This window comes from Argiope bruennichi, chromosome 3 (assembly GCF_947563725.1).
Source record: "Argiope bruennichi chromosome 3, qqArgBrue1.1, whole genome shotgun sequence".
NCBI lineage: Eukaryota > Metazoa > Arthropoda > Arachnida > Araneae > Araneidae > Argiope > Argiope bruennichi.
Genome location: NC_079153.1, coordinates 144768776 through 144793206, shown reverse-complemented (window position 1 = coordinate 144793206; position 24431 = coordinate 144768776). Strand labels below are relative to the sequence as shown.

Genomic DNA, 24431 nt, shown 5'->3' with positions numbered 1-24431 from the left:
AGGAAATGTGATTGCTAGTACGTCAACATTAGCTGAAGTTGACAGTTCGTTCGGAATAGTGCGAAGTGATTAACAGGCTGCGGGATTAGTGACTTTGTCCGAATTACATTTTTCTCATTATGTCCGAATTCCTAACTTCAAAATTTTTCATTTACCGCTAGATTGTAATACATTACCGAAAGAAGATGAAAATCAACATTTCCACTCAGGCAAGTGATCTGACAGGTCTACTGACTGGATGACACGTACTATATAAAATTTCTTAACATTTGTTGAGTGTTTGGTGGTTGACATGTTTCGATTTTAGAGCATTTGTGTCTATGAATGTTTTATCGAAGATAGTTTCCAACATCAATTATATCAGTTATAGAAATACTAAGACATATGCGATAGTTCGATCTTAGGCAAGTAACCAGCTGTTGAACGAAATGTCAAATTTTACTTTCGGTTTCGGGTCGCTATTAAATTGATAAATTTTTAGATTTTGTTTTGACGATCATAGTGTTAAAAAAATCTGCATAATTTACATATAATTAAAAAAGTTTGGATTGATGTATAATCAATCATATTTAAGTTCTATGCAAACTTGTTCTCAAAAATTTTATATAATATTTAGCTATTTTTTTATTTATATGATTTAATCTTTTTTTTTTAATTATTGGAGTAACTGGATTATAACTGGGCCAAATTTACGATTTTTTAACGCATTAATGAAAACTGGGTATAAAAATTAGATGAACCAGATGGTTTATTATTTTTCTGATTTCTTGAGGTAATTGATGATTCCTCAGAAAGAAATTAATTCTTTAGCTTTTTTTTTACTGTATTAAGCTATTTGAATAATTTAAAAGATTTAAAATTTTTTTATTTTTAAATAGTTTCCTTTCTTTCTCTCTCTCTATATATATAATATTTTAAACTCTGCTTGATTTATTTTGTTTATTTGTGCATTTATGTAAATTTATAAATTTTCATGCAATTAACTAGAAATGCTGAATAGTCCTATTTCTTTTTTACCAAACATATGGTACTTGAAGCACAACCTTTGATTTAATTAAGGTGCATATTTGAACTGATTTTATAGTAACAGTAATTATCTTCTTAAATTAATTAGTAATAATCTTGTAGTCTCTGGTAGTTTACATACTTATATTTTATGCTCATTTATTTGTTTATAAATAGTAAATTACTTAATTATTACTAAGCCACACTAATGATTTATTAAATATATAGTGTAATTGAACCTCTAATTTTTAGAATTGACAAAATCCTAATATCATTTTGAATAATTTATTTTGTATACCATTGGCATCTTTTTGATGCTTTAAAAATTACAACTTTATTTTAGTTGAGTAAATTGGGTTTTGAATGACTAATAACTACAATTACTATATTAAATTGATATCCGTTAAAATATTATATGAATCATTTTACATGAGCCTGATTAGAAGAGAAATTGCAAATGAACTTGAAATAAATTTATTCATTAAATTGATTTTTACTATTTTTATAAATAAGAAATGGACTAATGCATTGGAATGTTATTGAATTAGATTATTATTTAGTATCAATGTTTTTTACTCCTTTGTATTAAAGCTCAGAAATTTTAATAATGTATACTTTAGGAAAATATATTGTTATATAAAAAAAATTAGATTCTGTTTCTTTTAATCATATCTGTAATTTCAATATCTGGCTTATTGGAAAGAAATAAAGTTTTCATGTTATATACAGAACATGAGTATTGAATTATGCACATTTAAATTATAACAGCTGAAGAAAATTTATTTTTAATTACCTGTGACATTTTTTATGGTAGCTGCATGTTTTTTATAGACTGAATAATGTTAGAAATCAGCTGTGTCAATTCTACTTACTACAGTATCAGAATGCCACAATTTTAAGCTTGTTTTAATTAATAAACATTGAAAAAGAATTGTTTCTATTTAGAAATCCCTGTACATCAAAGAAAAGGCATGATCATTAACATCATATTTATTTAAAAAAGTTATCATATGTGCTTTTAAATATAAAAAAGGGAGAAAAAAAAAAGAATAGCATGTAATTTATGTGGTTAACACTTATATTTAAGGAATTTTGAAATGTACTTATCTATACATTAATGCAACATATAAGTATGTATGTTATTAGAAAAGTAAAAGCTTAAAGAATTATGCTTCAGAATGCAGAAAAATAAAAGTATTTGCATTTACCAAAGTTTTATCTTATTTTATTAAGATAAAGGGTAAAGTAAAAGAAAGATTTGAAATATTGTTAAGGGATTTAGTATGTAAGTATTTTGTGCACTGATTTATTTTCATTGTAAATGAAAACTTTAATAATTTCAGTTTTACATTTACTGTTGATTTGTTCTATCTAAAAATGGAAATGTAATGTAGTAGTAATGTACATGTTGTTAATTGCTATACCATAAATAAAACAGTGCTTTTAGTTTTCGACCACAAATTTGAGCTTGGAATTCTTATAAATTTTGGAAATTGAAAATATTAGATTATGTTCGTACTATAATTTAAATTTAAATTGGAGATATTTATTATAACTGCTGCAGAAATCTAATTAAGCTGAAATTTTTTTTTAAAAAAAATATTCCATTCTGCTGGAATAGTAAAGTAAATCTGCATTGTGATCATAATTTTTATCAGGAATGTAGAAATTTTAGATTTTGAGATAAGGCGAGGAATATATATATATATATTTAAACCTGCATAACCACTTATGAATTTGTCAGAATATTCGAATACAAGAAATATGAGGGTAGTTTGTTTTTTACAGCAGAAATGCTGATTTGCATGTCCAGACATGGTGTTGAAATTCTTTCAAGATATCGATAATATTGTTTTGAAATGAAAAATAAGAAGATATGATTGTATATTTAGAATTGATTTTGAATAATTATAATGAATTTTAAAATATTTCTTTACTTTCATATATATGAAAAATCAAAAAAAAAAAAAAAAAAAAATGTATTGTGAACATTAAAAAAAAAAAAAAAATTGAACTTTTAAGTATGATGAATTTCGACATTTCAGATTTTCCTGAATTCAATAAATAAATAAAAATAAAGACTTTATTAATCTACTGTTATGCCTGTCTGTGAACATAACTCAAAAATGCTTTGAGATAAATATATGAAAATTGGTGTGTGATTTTAATATTAAATTTATTGATTTTGATCAAATTTCAAATGAAATCCATTCACAAGACATCTGTTTGGCTAACCAGTGCTGGAGAAAACTACAATTTGGAAACATAAAGAGTTAGATAGATATAATTTGGTATACAAATTTAGTATTTAAAATTGTAGATCCGTATCAGTTTTTTAACGAAATCTAGCAATAAGCTGATCATGTGTTCATCTATATTCTCGTTATGCATTATTTGCAATAACTCAAAAATACACTAATTTAGATAAATGAAATTTGATATGCAATTTATGCATCTAAAGTATAGAGTGTTTCAAATTTTATACCAAATCCATTAAAAGTTTAATCATCAGTTGGTATAATTTTTCATGCAGGTAACCATAATAAGTCAAATATGCAATCACTGAGATAAATGGAATTTGATTTAATTTTGCTTCTAAAATTGTTGTGTGTCAAATTTTGGTTTCATTTGATGAGAAAGAAGGCATTTAAAATGCAGTTTCATATTGCGTTACTACAAAGCAAAAAGTACTTTGAAAATAAAAATCTGAATATTTGTTGACAAGAAATATTTTAAATTTGAATTCATGGTCTTTTCGGATTATATCTTGGAAGATTTTTGAAGAAATCTATTTTTACAATTTCTAAAATAATAATTATATAATGTGTTCTCAAACGTTAGAAATGTTTTGTTCCAACTTTCAAAGGTGCCATTCAATGCAAAAAGTTTCATTTTGTGAAATGCAAGGTTATTTCAACTCTTCATATGTAAGAATTTAAATGCTCGCTGTTTAAAAGATGTAACCAATTTATATTGTGCGAGGTGAAATATGATGGCCAAGGTTATCTAACATTTACATTCTATATATTATTTTAATCAGTACTTCAATATTAAATCGAATCTGAATTATATTTAGAACTTGAATGCAATTTATTTGAAAAAGGCTGAAGAATTGTTTTAGTCTTTAAACTGTTATTATTATAATTTGTTGTGGCATAAAAATAATTGATTAGCATCATTTGTTCTAAGTAAATTTAAGTTTCATTGAATGTTACAATTCTTTATATATATATATATATTGATGTTTTCCTTTTTACTTTGATTCAATGTCCATCAACTCTTTTATAATTGTTTATTTTGTAGATCAGTGCTACAAAAACTGCTAACAGAAGTGAGAGTGTCCTTTAGTAATGGCAACTTCCTCAGATATATCCATATCTTTGGATAATCAAACTCAAGATATCAATACAAGCCTCTTTGAAGATAGTGAAAGATGCAATGATACAAATAGTGACAGTATAGAACTTAAAACTGATTGTGATGCTTTGGAGAAAATTCCGAATGAGGTGAAACCATCGGAAGATTCAGTGCCTTCTGATGGAAGTGATCACCCAAATGAGGTTTCAAAACCCAGTTCTTCAAATGTCCGTGTCTTTGATGATAAGCGCCTCAATGGTGTGAAACCTCTTTCCAACACTTCCAAGTTAAATTCTTTGGGAAATTCCATTCCTTTAACACCCGAAACGTGGACGGTGACTAGTGACAGCCAGATTTGGCTTGAGTGTTGTCAGAACAGTTTTAGAGCTTGTGGTGGAAATGTCAGGAGTTTCCAACCTCACTCTTCTAAAATAAATAATAACCATGCTAATTCGCCTAATCACCTTTTTTCTCCTATGCATGGGAATTCTTCATGTCCTCAAGGACACCGTAATACCAATTCAATGAATTACAACCGGAACTCTCAGTATGTTGTTCATTTACATGTCAATCCTGGAGAAACAATCTCATTTGATATGGGAGATCATGTGCAGCTGATTCAAGGTATTTACCATTTCAGATACTAATGATGTATTTTTGAAATTTATGCACAATTTTTGTTATTTCAAATTAAAAATATATTTAATATCTGCTTTTCTTCCAAAGAATTATTCTCAAATGTTTTTATTCTTTAGGTCCTGCAACAGTACGCATGGTTTCCAGCAATAACACTCCTCCTGTGCCAATGCCTGTGCAAGTGCCTCCTGGCCACATGGTGCAACAAATTGTGGACGAACATGGTACCTTGCGACACATCATCCTTTCTCCACAACCTCCGGTGGCTGTTTCCGTAGGGAATCCTTATGTAAGTAAAGGTCTTGATTCACTGAGAAAAATTTATTAATGATACTACATATTTCAGAGTTTTCTTTTGTATTCATATAAAATTTAAAACTATCATGTATATTTTTGATAAATTTATTTGAACATTCATGGTTTCATTGAAGTAAGTTACTCAGCAACTTGGCTCGTAGTTTGTCTTGTTCATCACTGTTGAATTTTCTTCATAGTTTTTACTTAATTACTTGGCAATTGATGTAGTTTATCTTTATTTTCAACTTGTGAAGTTTTTTGTCAACAATAGTAAGTAATTTGTGAATTCTAATCAACTCTCTCGCCTGTTGCCTCTTAATGAATGAATAAATGTATTCATTCCCATTTTGTTCCATTATATTCTTTAAAAAAAAAATATTTTGAAGCATATGATAGTAGTTTATGAAAAGTTGTATCTGAAGCAATAATGCCACATGGTTATAATGATCCTGAAGTGACAATTGGGAATTTACTCAAAGTCCTTCAAAACCATATATTTTCTAATGTAATACTGTCATGCTGATGAGATTTTAAAGGTATGTAATATTATTGTATTAGACAATACAAATATGCTGATTTTGTGATGCCATGCCTTTTATAAATTTTTTTCTATTGTAAGCTTAATAAGATATTTAAACATTCTGCTTGCATTTTGGAAAAATAAATGATTTATTTATTTTTGTGCAAAAATATGAATTGATGTTATTTTAAAAAGAATTAGGTGGAACGAAACAAAATGAACTGATAAAAAAAACATTATTTTGGTTTATGAAACTTTAGAAATATATATATTAATTTTCTAGGAGGAGATTTTTGATATTAGGGTTATCCCATTTCAACTCAACACACTCTATAAGCATCACCTTAGATTTTAAAATCATCACGTTTAAAAATCATAAATGGAACTTTTCTAATTTCTGTAGTTCTCTTAATTGAGACATAAAGCTTGGAGAGATATCATTTTACATAATTTCCCATACTTTTTTTTCTGGTGTGCAAAATTTTTTGGTGAATATACAAAAAAAATCTTGTTAAAATAAAATATAGCTTAATAAAGCACTTAATAAAAATTTGAATTTTTTCAAAAAGTACCTATTTTAAAATTTGTTCCATGAATAATTAGTAATATTGTAAATCATCCAACAGAATATAAATGTGAGATAATAATGGGGTATTTGTTAAAAAGTTTAGATGAAAGCTTAACTTTTCATTAATACCCTGTATATGACTGAATAAAGAATGAATGAATGCTTGAATGAATGACAAAGAATGCTTTTAAATTTCTGTGAAAACAAACATAAATACAAAATTAAAGAAAGATTACTGTAGTGAGTCTTAAGTAAAACTTTTTATTTAGTAGTAGAATATATATGTTTATCATCTAATATTTTAAAAGGCTATGCTTTTTTGGCATGGTGTCACTTTCAATCTTCAGTAAAAATCGCAGCATTTGTTTTTGTCCAGAATATAGATTACTGACACTCACAAAAGATCATTTCTTGATTATGATAATGATGTTCATGGTCCAAATGGATATAATTTTTTTTTTTTTTTTTTTTACTTAATCTAGTTCATTTTTTTTTTTTTTTTTTTTTTTTTTGCAAAACATACTCTCAGCCATCAGTTTCCTTCATAGATAATAATAACTTACCCTGATATGTGTTGAAATTAAATCAAGAATTAATTTACTTGGAGATTTTGATACTTTCTTTACCCACCCAGTAAACATCCAAAAATATTCATTAATAATTTTAATGCAGTTTAGCGAATGTTATTAATTGTGTCTCTTGTTAGTCAATGTTAATGTTATTGTGTCTCTTGAATAGTCAATACTTGATTAAAATGACTTTCCAATAACAATTTTGATTCAGAGTATTCCTCTTGGATTAAGTATCTACTTTTGTAATATTTTCAATCTTTCAAAAAGTTGTTGTGGTATTTGAGTTTGATTTTCAGATAGTCCTTTAGTCTGTGCTTTTAACATTTGCCGTTGTTAAAAAGTGTTATTTTCTTTCCTATTTAAAATCCTCCTCATAAAAGCAGAGGTTAAATCATTTTTTAAAAATTTTTGTATCGGTCGGCATATCCAAACATAAAATTGTGTTCTGAAGTGTTTGATATTTTTACATCATAAATACCATTGTACCAGTACTATATATATACTTTTTACAGTCCACATTTATTTGTGATAACATTTTTAATTATTAAAGTTTCAGTAATATTATTTTATTAATTTTTATAAAAGTTAAAAATTAAAGGCATTTTAACTTTATGTTAAATATGAATCTGGTAATATTGCCTGCAGACCGCAATCCTGCTTTTTTAATTTTTATTTTAGACTAATTACTGTGTTTTTTTCTCCAAGTTAGCAATCATATTTAATTTCAAGAAAGTGTAATTATTAGACTTTTTGTATTAATTAGCTGAAATAGAGAAGTAAAAAACAATAAACATCTACTTCAAATTATTTTAAATTTTAATTCATTATCCAAATTTATACTTTGCCGATTTACAATATTACTAATTATTTTTGAAATAAATTGTAAAATACATGCTTTTTGAAAGAAACGTAAATTAAAATTTTTATTTAGGCAAAAATGTTTGTCTATAAGTGTATACAATATTGTATAAAACAAGAAAGAGTATGAAAAATGTAAAGTGATACCTCTTCTGCCTCTATAGTTAGATTAGAAAAGCTTCTGGTGCAATTAAAAAATTATATCAATTTGTTTTTGAATAAATTTTTGAAACTTCATATGGCCATAATTCAAAAGTAAATTTATACATTTAGATGAAATTTGATAATTTTTAAAGTTTATATGAATGGTGCTCCTGTTCTAAATTTTATGAATATCTGAGTTGGTGAGATAAATTTAATTTGGAATTGTGTTAATTTAATCCAAAATAGCCATCACTTTTTTTAAAAGCATTTATTTTAATAATTATAAAATGCAAATAAGTTTTTATAAAATATTGTTTTTTTTTTTCTCTTAATTGCTCAGTTTATAAAGTATTTAAAAAACATTGAATGTTACTTTGGTGAAGTATTGTATTTGATAAATGGTATAAAGGTGTTACTTGTCTAAATGTTTTTTTTTAGTGAATTATAATTTATAAAATCTCTTTAAACCATCTGATTTTTCAATTTCTCATCTGTGAGTTTTTTTTCTTTATGCCATAAAAATTAAAATCGTTATAAATTATTGCAATAGAACTGATTCATTAATATTTATATATAAACTAAATATTGAGGAATATGGGAAGGTAATATCTTATCTATTGGCAAAATTTTATTCTAATTGTATATTTACATTTTATTTTAATTTGGTCATTAACAATAAAACTGACAAATATTTTATGTTTTTAATATAAAAATATTTATCACAAATCTTCATTTGAAATGAAAGGTACAACATTTTATCTAAAATGTATGTTAAGTTTTTAACAATAAGTATTATAACACATATATGGAAATACTGAATAAGAATTTGTTGAAAATGATATTTTGTTAAGGGCATTTTGTTCAGCTCTGCCATTTTATTTTTTCATACTCAAAGTGTACAAAGAGAAAGTAAAAAAATTCCAACTAAATATTTTTATTAAACTTCACATGTCAAACTGCCTTAGGAAAAAACAACATATTTTTGGAATTGTCTATTGTTCTGTCTGTGAAGACAGTAAATCAAAAAGGCTTTGAACTAGACGGATAAGATTTGTAGTCTGTTCAACAAATTTGTTGATTTCTATCAAATTTTGAACAGATTCAATTTTGTAGAAGTCTATTCAGCCGTCTAAGTATAAGAAAATATTACCAGTACAAAATTTAAACAGCTAGATGAATTTGGTACTTGGGTTTAGCATCTATAATATAGATCTACATCAAATTTGGAATTATGTCCATCAAGAATTTTAATGTCTGCCAGTCTCTACTTTTGCTTGCTGGTAAATGCAATAATTCAAAAATGTAACAACATAGGAAACTGAAAGTTGGTTTTAAAAAGCATCTAACCAGTAATTTTTATCAAATTTTGAACTGTGTCTTTCAGAAAGTTGACTGCTTATCAGTCAACTTTTCATGTATATAAATGTGAAAATTCAAAGGTGCAATGACATCAATAAATTAAATTTAGCTTATGATTTTGTGATTACAATTATTTTTGTAAAGAAGGAAGAAAGCTTAAAAATTTTATATCTGTATAAAAATATTTTTTTTTAATTCTATTATTTTGCATATTGTTTTGGAGTTACTGCAAAATTCTTGCCAGAACACTTGCCAATTCAATCAAATAAAAATAATTACCAAAAATGCATTTTATACTTGCATAAAATATATTTGCTCTAAATTTTATGATTTTGTCCAAACTGTTTGTTGTACAGTAACATTAAACGCACATACATGGACATCATAATTATAAAACTGCTAAGATTTGATAGGTTTTTATTTGATTATGCATAAACACATTGTTATAATATTTAAAAAATCTTATATTTTTAGATGCATCATGATTTTGCAGATAAAATGAACTGAAATTTTCTGTTGTTAATCTTGTAGCAGAACCTATTTTTTTTCTATGTATAATATTTAAATTTTACATAAAAATAATTTAAAAAATGTATGTCAGCAAGATTTTTATTATAGAAAAATAGTATAGTATAATAAAATAAAATGGCTAGCTTTATATTTAAATATTTATTTATTATAACATTCAAAAAATTAAAAATTGAAGGGAAAAGTCAGATAAATGAGCAATAACACTTACCAAATATCCTTTGCTAGGTTTTGTAGATATCTTTTTCAAAATATTATTTTTCAAGATATTTTTCCTTGGCATTAGTGCTGAATTTTAATTTCTTTTGAAAATAATTCTTCTTTTTCTCTATAAAGTAATAGTAATAAATAAGAATAGGGGATATACTTTATATATAGCAAAAGTGAGATTTAAAAAAAAAATATTAGAGATTTTCTTCTGCTAACATGTCTCAATTTATAATGATAAAGATTTTTTTTTATTGTATTGCGTAATATATTTTATAAAATATCATTTACTGATGTTGAGGATGCAATTAAAATTTATTTTTTCCAAGAGCAAAAAAAGTTTAAAAATTTAAAAGAAGGTAGAAAAGGCAGCAAAAGCTCTATTCTTCACATTTATCAGTATATACGTGTGTAAGTTTCTTGGCATACTGAAGAGATTTTTTTATAGCTCTTTATGAAGGAGAGAAATTATAAGCACTTCCATTTTTATAAAGATTCTCTATTACAAAAAGAACACATAGCATGTGTAAATTACTGGTAAAATTTCAAAAAAAAAAAAAAAAAAGTATATGCAACTATGTATTTTCATACTTAGGCAGTTCTATTTCAAACTATAAATAAATTTTTACCCAAATAAATTGAAATTGATTTTTGAATGTTGAAATTAATTACTAAAAATTTGCATAAAGTAATTTTATGACAATGAAAAGCATTACTGGAATAATTTTCGGACAACAAGTAAAATGATTGCATAAAATAGTTTAGAAATTTCAAAATAATAGGAACTTGTCTGTTATGCAGTCATTAATCTTACATATCAAAAATATATCGATAAAAGTAGCCATTTTTTCAAGATTTAAAGGAATTTTTAAATAAACAAATATTCAATACTATGCTGAATGACATTTCGAAATAGCAAAAAAAAAAAAAAAAAAAAAAAAAAAATTATAAAGAACAATTATAATTTGAATTTTTTTTACAAAGCATCATTTTTATAACTCTTCATTTAAAAAAAATCAAAAACTATCAAGCATTTCAATGCTTCAATTAAAATGCTTAAAAAAAATGGATTTTTTTTTATTAGCATTTAGAAATGCTTAATTTATTCTGAGTATTCTCTTAATTACAAAACTTAGTAAAATTTGTTTTTCATTAAACAATAATAAATTAATAAAATTTAGATTTAAGCAAACAAGAAGATTAAGAAAACAAAGCAAATGTTTATGTGAATGATCAAACCATCGTTTGACATCACCATAGCAACGCGCTTTGCAGTTACAGTTAAATATGAAGACGAAAGAGATCTGGGAAATTAGATTCAAATTTCTTCATTAAATCTAAATTTGGCGGATGGATGAAGTATTTTTTCGTCGCAGTGAGGTATAAAACTAGAAGTGAATGAAATTTTTTGTTTTTTACTTGACTTATTGTCAATGCATGGATTTTACGCAATGCAGTAAAACGAAAAATTAACAACTAATCTTCGCTTTCATGTTGATGGTAAATCGGCAGCTGTTGATAAACAAATAAAAACTATCGTATCGTACACGTAATTCGTGTTGATGTTGAAGTTTCTGCGGCATTTCTACGTTATATATTTTAATTGAAATTTCGCTTTATTCTGCAAATACACGAAAATGTAAATTGTCTTATAATGATATTGGATTTCACTTTTGAAGTTAACAGAGTAGACAGTGCATTTTCGTAAGTATCCATTTTGTAATTAATGCTCCAAGTTTGTCATGAAAAACGAACCAACTTTTATGTTTTAAATTTCATTTTTCTGGCGTTTATAGTTGGAACATTTTTAACTAAATATATTAATCTTTATAGTTTCGTATCCGAACAAAAAATAGTTTAATAAATTTCTAAAATTGATATTATATTCCAAACGTTACTAATGCTTATTTTAAAAACGTTAGATTTCAGCTTTTTATTGATAAGATTTGATACATCAAAATAAAGTTATCGACATCAAAGGAGGAGAAGCTAAATTTGTTTTAGTCACCTTGTGGTTTCATAGTCTTTTTTAATAAACTTTTTCACTTTTTAATTAAAAGAATATGTTATTGATTAAAAAAAATTTTTTTAGTATCTTTGTAGTAATATTTTTCATATATTTATTTTTAATATGTATTAAAATGGTTAATGACTTAAGTAATGAAATTGTTGATAAATTCATCATGATTATTAGTTTATGATTTATTTACTTACAAATAAAAGCATTTAATTGTTATGATAGTTTATAAAGAAATATTAGATTTTAAACCAATACAAAATTAAAAATCATTTTACAAGATCTGTCAAATGGAAACAGCATAGCTAGTTAAATTCTATGTAGATATATTCTAATATATTAGAAATAGTCATCTTCTGTGACCAGCTGGTTTGCTGAGTATATTGATTATATTTAATTTCAGTTTAATGTTTGGGATATATTTTCATTTTATGATTCTGCCAAATTATCAGGTATTAAAGCCTTATGATTTTAATTGTCTTGTATATGCTCTGTTCATTGGAGATCAGTTCAGGCATCATGGTTCTATTAAAAAATGAATGTCTGGTTCCTTATTTTCTAACTTCTGCAGTATTATAACTCCTCTTTTTTTATTTGTTCCTGTAAACTGCACAGATAATCAATCGAATCTTTCTTCATTAGTTTTCAATAATAGAAAGAAAAATCCTGCAAAAATTTTCCAAAAAAAAAAATGAAATTAAGTGTCATTGAAAGGATGATTTTCTTAAAGATATATGTAAAGTCATTTTTATGCTGTAATAATAATCACTGTAATATTTTTGGATGTTAAATTCGAGAAAATGTCAATTTTTAATTTTTAATTAAAATTTAAAAATTGCTTTGAGATGCACATTTTTACCCTCTAATATATATTTATATATGTATGTAAGCATCATTTTTTATCAGTATCGTCATAGTTGATGACAGAAAGATGCTTTGAATTTTTAACTTCGTTTTATTTCCATCCCAGGAGGCATGATCTTTTGTACAAGCAGAAGTGACAAGCACAACACAGACCAATACAACATGAAATAAGGAAAAGCTTATGAAAATTTTATCCCTGTGAATATATACTGTGAGATTTTAATAGGGATTTCCTATACATGTCAACTACAGGCAAGGGAGTCAAAGAGATCTTTTAGAAGAATTGGCTTAAGTCAGGAATTTTTTCTCTTTTTTTGGAGCATGGGAATCACTGATGAAACCATTTTTACAGAGCTTTCTGTTGCATTAATTAAATAGAAAAAGTGGAATGGGATCAGGAAATAAAAGAATATTTTAGAATGAAGTTAGTTTCTGCTGAATTGAGCTAAAAATTAGAAAATTAAGTTTAAATTAGATTTTAATAATATCATTGCACACATATAAAATAATATGCTTACTACTTTAAGTCAAATGATCTTTCTTGTATATCACCAATACACACAACATACATTCATCTTTATTATTAGTATAGATAAGTAATTAATGTGAAACTAAAAGATACTTCAAAATTGCCAATTTGAAATTTTTTAGTGGCAGTGAGTTGTCAACTATAATGCTGTAACTGTATTCTTTAATTGATATTTGTTGAGATTTTTTACTTTTTGACACCATTTGGTTGAGATTGGTGATAAGACTAAACATAGAATATGGTGCGATCACCATTTTTTTTTAATGTTAAATATGTTAACTGTAACATTTAATTTTTATTTGGAAATTTTTTACTGTTAAGCATGATTTGATAGAGATTGAATGGGGGAAAAAATGTAGTTTTAACGGTGAACACTCTCTAGTTTTCCCATAATTGATTATATAAATTTAATATTGATTTGAATAACTCAGTCTAAATATGTAATGAAGTCCTAATATTTTTAAATCATTTTATTTGTACTTTTTATCAATTTATTTATACTGTAACTAGGTTAATTACATGTTTTAAATTATCTGCTTGTGGCCTCACTAATCTTGACACTTGGCTTGTCAGAAATGTTCGTCTAATTATACAAGTTACATTCTGAATTTATAAGTGATTAAACAAATTTCATCAATTATTTATTTGCAGTTAAGATATTTTATTTTTTCAGAAATAGAAAACTTCTTTTATATTATGTGTGATTTAGAGATTTTATAACATTTAAAAGGGATACGTTTTATTAACAAATATAACACCCATTGTGTTATATGTGTTAATACAACTTTTCAATAATCTTTCAATATACTTTTCAATAATAATAATAATAAAAAAAAATTAAGTTCTTTTCTTAAATTTTGCAAAATATATTTTTAAAATATTTTATTATTCTTTACTCATATTTCACTCTCTTTATGAAAATATTTTTTATTGAAAAATGTACTATATATTTAAAATTAATACTGTTGTATTGTATATTAAAAATGTATTATATTGTAGAAGTGGAAACGAAAACAATGTAATTATATATTTTATTGCTATTTATAAAAGATCCATTACATATGTGCTTTTTGAGTACATTTTTATTTGAAGAAATGATTACATTAACTTAAGGATTTTAAATTTCTATGAAGGGACTCTCTTAATAAAACTCTTAACTTAAACTTAATTTAACTTGCTTAATAAAACATCCTTTTAGTATCCAGCTACTTTAAAGACTTTAATAATCATGATTATTATTATTCCTCATATGGATTCTAAAGACACAACCCGAATTTCCTAAATTTCAAATCCAGAATATCCTAAATATTCAAATCATATTTTGTCAGAGTCTGATGTTTGATCTGAAAAATACAGTCTAGGGATATATAAGGTTTATCGTGATACTATTTTTCCTTTATTTTGTATATCAATAATTATTTATATGGAAAATTTTTATTTATATTTTTTATATAAATAATTACTTTGTTATTCTAATTTTTGAATCAATCAGCACAAAAGTATGTAAGCTATAAATTTCTTCAGATTTAAAATACCAATAAAGCTTGTGATTTTTCATTATTTTTTTATTGTAATTTAGACATGTATGACTTCTCATTATAATAAATAAATTTGAATTTCTTTATTAGAATGGAACTGCAAGTGGTAATGTTCCACAACCTGTGAGTGGTTCTGCACCCTTCTACTTGTATCACCATCCGTCATATTCCATTCCTCCTCAATTTCCTCCTCATATGCAGTCTGGGTTGGGACCTCAGGGGCTACATGCTCCTGTTGATCCAGTACAGTTACACCAGACAAATGGACATTCTTCAGTAGCAGGTAGGTAACTTATATGGTAATAAAATCTTTTGTCAAACAATTTTGTTTAGAGGCAGAAATTTTCTATTTGGGGAGAGGGGGGGGGTTAAGGAATCTCTGGCACAGGGAGAGACAAGCAGCATTTCTCTCCTTTAGCTTCAAATATTTTAAATAATTTAATAAATTTTAATAAAGGTATTCATTTATATAATATCTAATTAATTGCAATAAATAATTATTTGTTGTAATAGAATATTTGTATGATGTTGGTATATAAGATTTTTATGCCCAAATAAGGAACAATATTAGAAAATGAAGAATCAATAATATAAAATGAAATGAAATAGAATAATGTCAAATCAAATCTTATTAATATAGAAACCTAATTTTCATCTTATTATTTAAATCATATAACTAAATGAAAGAGTAAAAAATAAGTGAAAATAATTAACTTATTATTAAACTTGACTATTAAACATTATTTTAAATTGACTTAAGCTAATTAGTAGACACATTTCATACAGTGAATACTAGACATTAGTATTCACTGTATGAAGTAAATTTTTAAAAGACTTTCCAAGATCAAATTAGGATTTTTCACTAGAGTATAATTGTTATTTTTTGTTGAAATAATTAAATGCTTATTTATAATAAAACTATTGTCTCCTAGTAAAAATATAAATACTTGAACTAAATTTTGTTTATAAAAATTATTTTTAGAAGAATATTTCTTCCAATATATATATATATATAATATTAAATCAGTAGTTTGCATTTTTCAATTCTTTAACCTTAAATAATTATAAGTTTCTTTGAAAATTAAAATTATATTAAATAAAGAGAGAAAGTATTTGTATATTGCCAATATGTTTAATATTCTAATTATTTAAAAAAGATAGGACATATAGGTAAACAAATTAAGACATATTAAAAGGTTAAAATTAAAAATTATTTAATATGAAAATTTAAACTATAGTGCTAAAATTAAATTGTAAAATATAAAAATAGAGTTCATTGCATTTCTGGATAAAGTGCATTCCTGCATTTTCAGAAATAAATTCATAGCATTCCTGAATAAATTCCTTTTATTGTAGATAATCTTTTACAATATGTATTAAATTATTTAACTGTAATATTTTACTAATGAAATAATTGTAGCTTAATGAATTAAACTGTAAAAAAAATATTAAATTCTACAATTAAGTTAATATAAGCTTAATCTGCACATTTTACATGTACTATTGCCTTACATTGAATTCATATTATTTTACTACAACAAAAAAACTTCAGTTGGCCTATGTTGCAAAAAAAGAAAAAAAAATCCCAGGTTTGTTCAACACTAATATTATAATTTTTCACAGCAATTCCTCCAAAAAATGATTGAAGGAGTTATTATTGAGTTATTTTGATTTCTGAACTTAACAATAAAAAACTTGGTAAAATATGATATTATTACAAATTATAGCAATAATCTATTTGTTGTTGAATGGCAACTAAATAAAATGTCTGATATTCTGCCAACTTATCATATTGATTTCCTAATTGATTGATAAAAAATAGATGAAAATTGTGAATTTGATTCATTGGTTATTCTATACTATTTTAGTTATTCACCTTAAATTGATGCAAACAATAAGTTGACTGAACAACAGCTGATTAAAATGGACATCATTCTTTCAATTTAACTGCTATGAACTACCAAATTAAAAAAAAAAAAATCAATTGTTTATTCAGACATGACATATTTCCTCATTTCCTCAGAAATACAGATTTCAGTCTTTATGGAATCAAATTTTATTATTCTTGAAGTTAATTTTCTTTTATTTATTAATTCTACAATGTTTTTAATATCTCAAGCATTTCTTGTATAAATCTGTCCATTTTATTGTGCAAATAATAATGCTTATTTTAATTTTCTATTTTCATGTTTGACACAATTCATTATTTTATTAAATTCAGCTTTTCTTCTTCTAAAATTGTTTCATACTTGTTTACTATTGTATTAGCCTAAACATGAAATTTAAAGTTCTTTGATATATCTCATTTTTGAAATAATGAAGATTTTTTCAAAAAAAACTCTTAATTTTGTCCCAAGGGGAGGGGGGGGGGCACATAGAAGTTTTCTTGCCATTATTTCTATTTCATTCAAGTGGTGGTTTCTTCTTAATCATTGCATTGTGCTAGAATGATACAAAATTCAGCTATGCATTGTTCCCCCCTCCCATCTTTCTCTCCTGTTATTCTGAAATAGAAGATACAGTAAAATTAGAATAACTGGGAAAATTTTATAGCTGGGAAATGGAGACCAAGCGGTGGGTGAATCCTTTTACCAGACCCTCAAGATCCTGCATCTTCTAGCCCTCTTGTTTTCTATGTATAATTATTCTTTTTGTATTTTAAAAATCTCAAATACCTAGTGTAAAGCACTTTCATTAATAGATTAAATTGGATTTTTTAAAAACTTGACTTGATTAATAGAGGTGGAATTGGCACAAGAAAAAGAAAATAGAATATTCCCATTTAGAAAGCTATTATCTATTGTTTAAAAAAGAAAAGGGGAAAAAATAAATAAAAATAGATAAGGCAACAGCTCCCAAATAACTCTATTTCAAAAGAATTGCATGGGCAAGCAAATTTTCAGAAGTTGAGACAATTTAGGTTTTTAACTCAATGCCATACATCAAATTTTCCCATGATACTTATAGAAAAGCAACTAATTACATTTAAGATATAAACATTTCTATTTTATCAACTCAGTGGCTCAATGGAGCATGAAATTTCAAAGTAAGTAATAGGTGAGGGTGCCTATGAAGGTTCAGAATTTTGCTCTAGCAAAATTGATGTATTCCACTTAAAAGACATTTATTACAATATTGAAAATGTCTTCTTTTTATCATCTTGCAAGAATTTTCACATTTGAAGATGGTAATTGCAACAGTGGGAAGAATTTTAAGGATCATCTCACTCTTTTATTTTGTGCCAATGTTAATAAAAATGATTTGTCTATTCATAGAGAGGTAAAGTGTTCAAAAAATGTTAAAATATTGCGATAAAGTATGTCGCAAAAAAAAAAAAAAAATGCAGATGACCAATAATAGTTTTACGAGGGATTAAAAATATTAATAAAGATTTAGAGAAAATTAAACATAGATTGATCCCTAACAATCAGAATTTTATGTCCATTCATTTTTAAAACACTTTTTTGTAAAATAGCATGTAATTTTCTTGTCTTCAAATTGTTTTGACAAATTCTCCTTAGACTTTAGAACTGTGTACAAGTGTGTAAAACATGATATGAAGAAGGAACCATACAGCTCTTTAATGATTTTTATTTTTCATAATTTCATTGAAATAAAATAGTTTCTTAACTTTTATCAAGATTTCTTCCTCCAAGAGCTGAGTTGCATACTGAGTAAGAAGCAGGAAAGAGACCTTGGAAAAATATTTCTTTATATTTTAAGAAAAGAAAATAATTTGTGAGCCCAATATTATAATTACATAGAAAAATTAATAGCCTGCACATCTTAGAAGTTATTCACAGTTCAAGTGATTAGAAAATTATTTTTTAGAACATAGCTAATTTGAAATTATACACATACCCATGCATACACATATGCACAATTTAAAAGTGCATTGTAAGAAATATTTATTTCATTCCAATTAGAACTTCAAAACAGTACAATAGGAATCATCCAATGAAGTATATTTTTTTGCCTGAAGTATACTAATCTCATTATGGAATTTAAGTCAAATCTGAAACAATAAGGAATTGTGACTATCAATATATTTAATGCCCAAAATATTGTTGTATTATGGAAGCAGTGTTGGTGAAGTGACTAATATACAATTTTAAAAATTTTGGATCATTCTGACAGATGTGCAGCCATAAGTAATATTCAAATAAAATTCTCAATATCCAAAAATACACTAATCAATTGTTCCAAGCACATATTGAGGTTAGCAGACACAATATTATGTAAGTATTTGAATCACTATTGCAAACAAGCATTTGTTAGTAATGTTGCTAGGAAATAGTTTTTTTTTCTTTTCATGTTTGTTTCTTCTGTCTGTGCTTTAACAAATCAATATATTATATTTATTTGTATATATATGTAAAATGTTTTGTACTTTACCACCATTTAAAAATTTCCCTGCCAGCTCCGAATCTTGTAATTTTATCTCTGTAATATTTTAAAAAGTGAAATATTTTAAAATTTTTTACTTGATGTACTTATATATATAATATATATTTTAGGAATGTCTGAGTCAGCTTCATATATGACTTCCTTTAAAGATGAAAGGACCCAGAGGCAGTTTTATAAACTGAAGAGGAGGTTAGAATCACGTCATAAAGAGACTATTGTATTTCCTCACTCTCCAACTCAAGGTATATTTTTAACATAATTCATTTATGGTAAATTTTTCATTTCTATTTAAAAGATATGCAACAATGCTATACTTGATATTTTAAATAACTCTTTTTTCTATTTAACTTTTTTGTTTGTTATTCTTTCATATGTTTTAGTGAACTAGTTTTATAGTAATTTTATTTTTCTATTTATTTGTATATTTTATATGCTACTTGATAATTTAATATTCTGAATTTTTTTTTCTTGGAGTGTTGCTAAATCATTGTTATAAGAAAATCTTATCTATTCTATAATCTAAACATCTTTTGTTATGGGATAAAAGGTACTCTATCAATAAGTAAATTATTATTAATAGAGTATTAGTATTCTTTAAAAAAAATCAATGTTTAAAAAATATATGTATAAAAAAAAAAGAAGTTTTTACATTTTTTTTTTCAGAAACTTCTGTGAAAACAAGTGAATCTACACAGAATGAAACTAATTCTCCAGCTCTCAGTATTGAAACATCCGATAAAAAGATTTCTGAAAAAGGTTCATTTTTGTTTGTAACAAAAAAATTTTAGTAACTCCTTCCAGTAAGAATTAATAATGAAAAATTGTGCATGAAACAACCATTTAATTTTTATTTAAGAAAACTTAGTTCATTTTATAATTCTTATATATTGTTAATTAAAATTATATTATTGAAGTGGATATAATTATAATTCTTACCTCTGATGACTTCAAATCAACACGTAATTTTCGTGTTTATGCTGGTCACTCCCGTCAATTTTTTTCAGTTCAGGTACATTATCTATTTCCTCCCAAATTCATTCTTCTTATGATGTGATTATGACTCCAGAGAACTCACTAGAATCCTTATTAGTCACTAAGCTTGTTTTTTTCTTCTTGGTAATATTTCATTATCAGGTAAATATATGTGTATTTTTCTGGATCCTCCCATTCACCTGAATCTTTACAGTTTGCACTACTCTTATTCGTTACAGTATTTATTTCTCTGCATGTTTTTCCTTTAGTAAAACCGATGTTCACAGTAAATGGTTATAAGAATAAAATCCACTGACTAATGACAGTTCAGTCATAACTTGTACCAAGACAATCTAATGGTAAACAGTTTGTGATAATGATCTACGATACCAACATATGTAATAAGTGTTGCCAGATTCAGTACACAAGAAATTTAAACCACATTTATTATATTTAACTGCAACTTTAATCATTTGACGAGTATAACTTGTCATTGTGCTATATGGCATGAAAAACCAGTGATGAGCTATACTTGTTATTTCACTAGATGGGGTTCAGTTATTAAAATAGGTTACAAAATATTAAAATTATTATTTAATTTCTTTAAAAGTGATATTTTGATAAATGTGCATGCAAACAGCATCACCACATTTTGTAAACTGTAACAATTCTGAGTTGTAAACCAATTGATTAAGTATCTATTCACTACTGAAAACTAAAAATTTTGATGATATTTGGGGAATTAACATGAATGTTTTGTTTGTTTATGCTTGTTCTTTGAGAGTGAAATAAATGTATATGGTTTTAAAAGTATCATAACGTTAATCATTTGTAAATCTATGTTTAAAATAGTATTTTCTAATACAAAATATATTTCTATTTTTTCAATTTTTTTCCTACTCACAAAGTTAAGTATTTAACAATGGCAATTGACCAAAGAAAATGCTTTTTGTAGTGCAGTTTTTGAAAAAGCGTAAAAAGAATTTCCAACATTTATTTTTAGTATTATATTTTTATGAATTGTAATTTAAATATAATAATTTGGTACTTAACCTTTTTTTTTTTTACATTTTAGAATCTCTGAAATTAGAAATATTATCATCTTTAAAAGCACCTTCTGTAAGTATAACTTTTGTTAATTTATGAAAAAAAAAAAAAAAAAAAAAAAATCCCAATAAAAAGTTTAGAAGTTTGTCTAACATTTTACTCTTTCAGTTTTGTATTATATTTGTGCTGGTAGTTTTAGTTATGTTTAACTTTTATTTTGAATGTAGATCACTAATATTACTTCTACAAGTGCCTTGTTGGAGTGGGAAGCCCCTGAATTACCTGCAGAAGCAGATTGTGATATTGATGTGTCAGAATTGCAGTACAATTTATTACTGTGTGATAAAAGTTTAAGTGCTAAATCAAAAATAATTTATAGGTCAGTAAAAATTGTATCAATAATTTTTCTTCTTTCAAATATTGATTTCAAAATCACCTTTGATTGAAATATTTTATTACAGATCTGAATAATGTGTGTGTGCATTTTCACGTTCACACACATTCATGTTTATTAAAGATTCTGAAGATTTTGTGCATATAACGTTGAAGTATCCATTAATCATAAAAGTGAAAACTTTTATTTTTATTTTAGTCATGAATGTCATTAAGAAATTCACTTATTTCATACTGTGAATTATTTCTACTTTAGGCTAAGATTTTTTTTTTTTTTTTTGCTTCTTGAATGTAATTATTTTTTTTAAAGCTACAGACTGAACAAAATTATCATTGATTTTTTTAAAAAAAATTATTGTACTTCCCTTTTATTTAATGAAAAAATAAAATAAATTTTATAATTGAATGTTAGTTTTTAATATAAAAACTTCATATTTTAAATGAAAATGGATTTATGTATTAGATTTTCTTAATATTTACTTTAACTTTATTTGCTGCTCAGGCAATTTTATAAGAATGTTTTGAATGGGTCAGAAATTTTTAGCAGTTTTGTACAGCACATCTGGTAAATAATTTTATCATTTAATATCAGCTATTTATATGTAGTTTATTGTTTATAAACTTCTTAGTAAATTTTAGAATTTCATGTGTTTCAAAGGTATTTAAACTAAAATTCTTGTCATATTATCAATTATAAAATAAATTTTGAAGCCCAAAATGAATGCTAAAATAATCACTAAAACCTTTTTAAAAGCGTATGTCAAGTGTTACCTTTTTGGAAATTTAATTTAGGTTTCTGATTATGCAAATTTGTATAAAGTTATGCATTGAAGTTTTAAAATATTTTTCTTGTAGCAGTTAAGTTTTTTATTATGTTGAGTGGTATTTAAAATTCATTAAGAAAAATTTAATTTTTTTAAAATAGAAAAATGTGGAAAAAGTTTTATATCTAAATTCTTAGAATAGTTAATTTTTAAAAAGTTTTTGTTATAGATTAATAAGCTTTAAAACTATCATTTTCATTAATGTGTTAATTTTTTTTCTTTGCATTTAGTGGGAAGGAGACTAAATTTCTTTCAAATGATTTGAAACCAGCTACTTCGTTCACAGCTCAGTAAGTGTCTTTAATTACTTTTTATTTTATTTTAGACATGCTTTCAGATGTGGCAATGAAAATTTTCCGTGAGTAGTAATGAGGCAAACAAATTTTCTCATTCAATGATTTTGCTTCAGAATAGCACACTATGATTAATTTTATATTTAAAGAGAACTAATATAGTTAATATTTACAATATTAATTATATAGTGTCGTAGCAATAAGAATTGTAAGAATGATAAGCAGTAATTAAAAATTAAGAATACAGCAGAGTAGTTCCAAATGAAATGCATTGCTGTGATGTTAGAGTTTCCTATTATTATTATTATCTCATCACAGGATGAAATAATAGCTAATACAAGTGGAAATAATTATTAACATTATTAAGTTTAATTATTTAATAGTATTTATGCTAATTGAATGAAATGCATACTAATTAATTTGTTTCATATGAAATGAAATCGGGCGTTTCAGAATTTTTCGAAATTGAATATATTTGTTAAAATATAATAATTCAACTGCAGTTTTTATTTGCTGTTAATGAAGTAAAAAAATATTTAAAATAAAATTTACAATTAATAAAAAATAGATTGTTAGTATTTTTTTTAATTAAAAATTACATGTGGAACAATATTTTTGGATAAATATTTTTTATTATTTTTAATATTGTTAATACTTTTTAACTTTGGTTTTAGTTTTGGTTTGGTTTTTTTTTTTTAAACTTTCTAATTTTGGTTTTTGAAGACATTTGCTCATATTTTTAAATAATTTTTTTTATAATTTTGAATGTTTTCAGTTCATACAGGCAATTTCTATTCCAATCTTTTTATGCAAATAGGGAGTGTTCCACAAAGTATCTAATGTCACATCTTTTATCCTACTTTTTTTAAAATTAATTATTTGCCATCATCTGGCCTTTAAAATCTTTGTTAAAGATTTTGCTGTGTTAATGATCCCATGCCAAGGTGGTAACATGAGTTATTAGACCAACATTTACAAAAGGCAGTGAATAAATACATATATCTCTTGTGTGAAGATTTGTGCAGGAAAGAAATCTTCATCTGGATCTGAATAATCATATGCAAAAATGTCTTTTTACTTTGGTGAACAAAATATGCATTTTAAGAGGAATTTTTTTCTTAAACTAGGCTTCTCTTCATATTGAAATAAAGGTGTCATTAACAGTGAACAATTTTAAAGGTGTTATTCTAAATATCCTGGAGTCCTGATTGAACTTTAGTTATATACTGCCCAATTGTACTTTGTATTTGTCTAACTGTCATTATTTCTTGTATTGATTACATATGCATAATCATTGTTGCCACTGCACCAGAAAAATACAAGGAATTTGAAAATCATCTGAAAAATGGAGAAAATGCAGAAAAATGTGAAAATTTCCCTAATAACTCTGAAAATATAGGAAATTTTAAATTTCTTTCTTTTTTTCCTTTTTTTTTTTTTAATCTTAAAAAAATTCCAACATCTGAACATTGCAAGATTAAAAGATCATACCCATA

The 24431-nt window shown here is 25.1% G+C and overlaps 1 protein-coding gene across 3 annotated transcripts in view; it reads left to right on the top strand.

Moving 5' to 3' along the window:
• The first annotated feature begins 2 nt into the window (after positions 1-2).
• The window catches only part of LOC129962759 (fibronectin type-III domain-containing protein 3A-like), a 62500-nt gene continuing 38071 nt past the window's right edge, over positions 3-24431 (top strand). The window contains exons 1-9 of one of the 3 annotated variants that reach the window (XM_056076752.1): positions 3-209; positions 4309-4986; positions 5118-5287; positions 15090-15282; positions 19517-19648; positions 20070-20162; positions 21454-21497; positions 21653-21804; positions 22873-22932. In XM_056076752.1, coding sequence (XP_055932727.1) covers positions 4356-4986; positions 5118-5287; positions 15090-15282; positions 19517-19648; positions 20070-20162; positions 21454-21497; positions 21653-21804; positions 22873-22932 — 1475 coding nt within the window. In that variant the 5' untranslated portion in view covers positions 3-209; positions 4309-4355. Of the gene's footprint in view, positions 210-248; positions 405-4308; positions 4987-5117; positions 5288-11547; positions 11756-15089; positions 15283-19516; positions 19649-20069; positions 20163-21453; positions 21498-21652; positions 21805-22872; positions 22933-24431 lie in introns of those variants that run through there. The other 2 variants (XM_056076753.1, XM_056076754.1) reach the window with 2 other exon arrangements.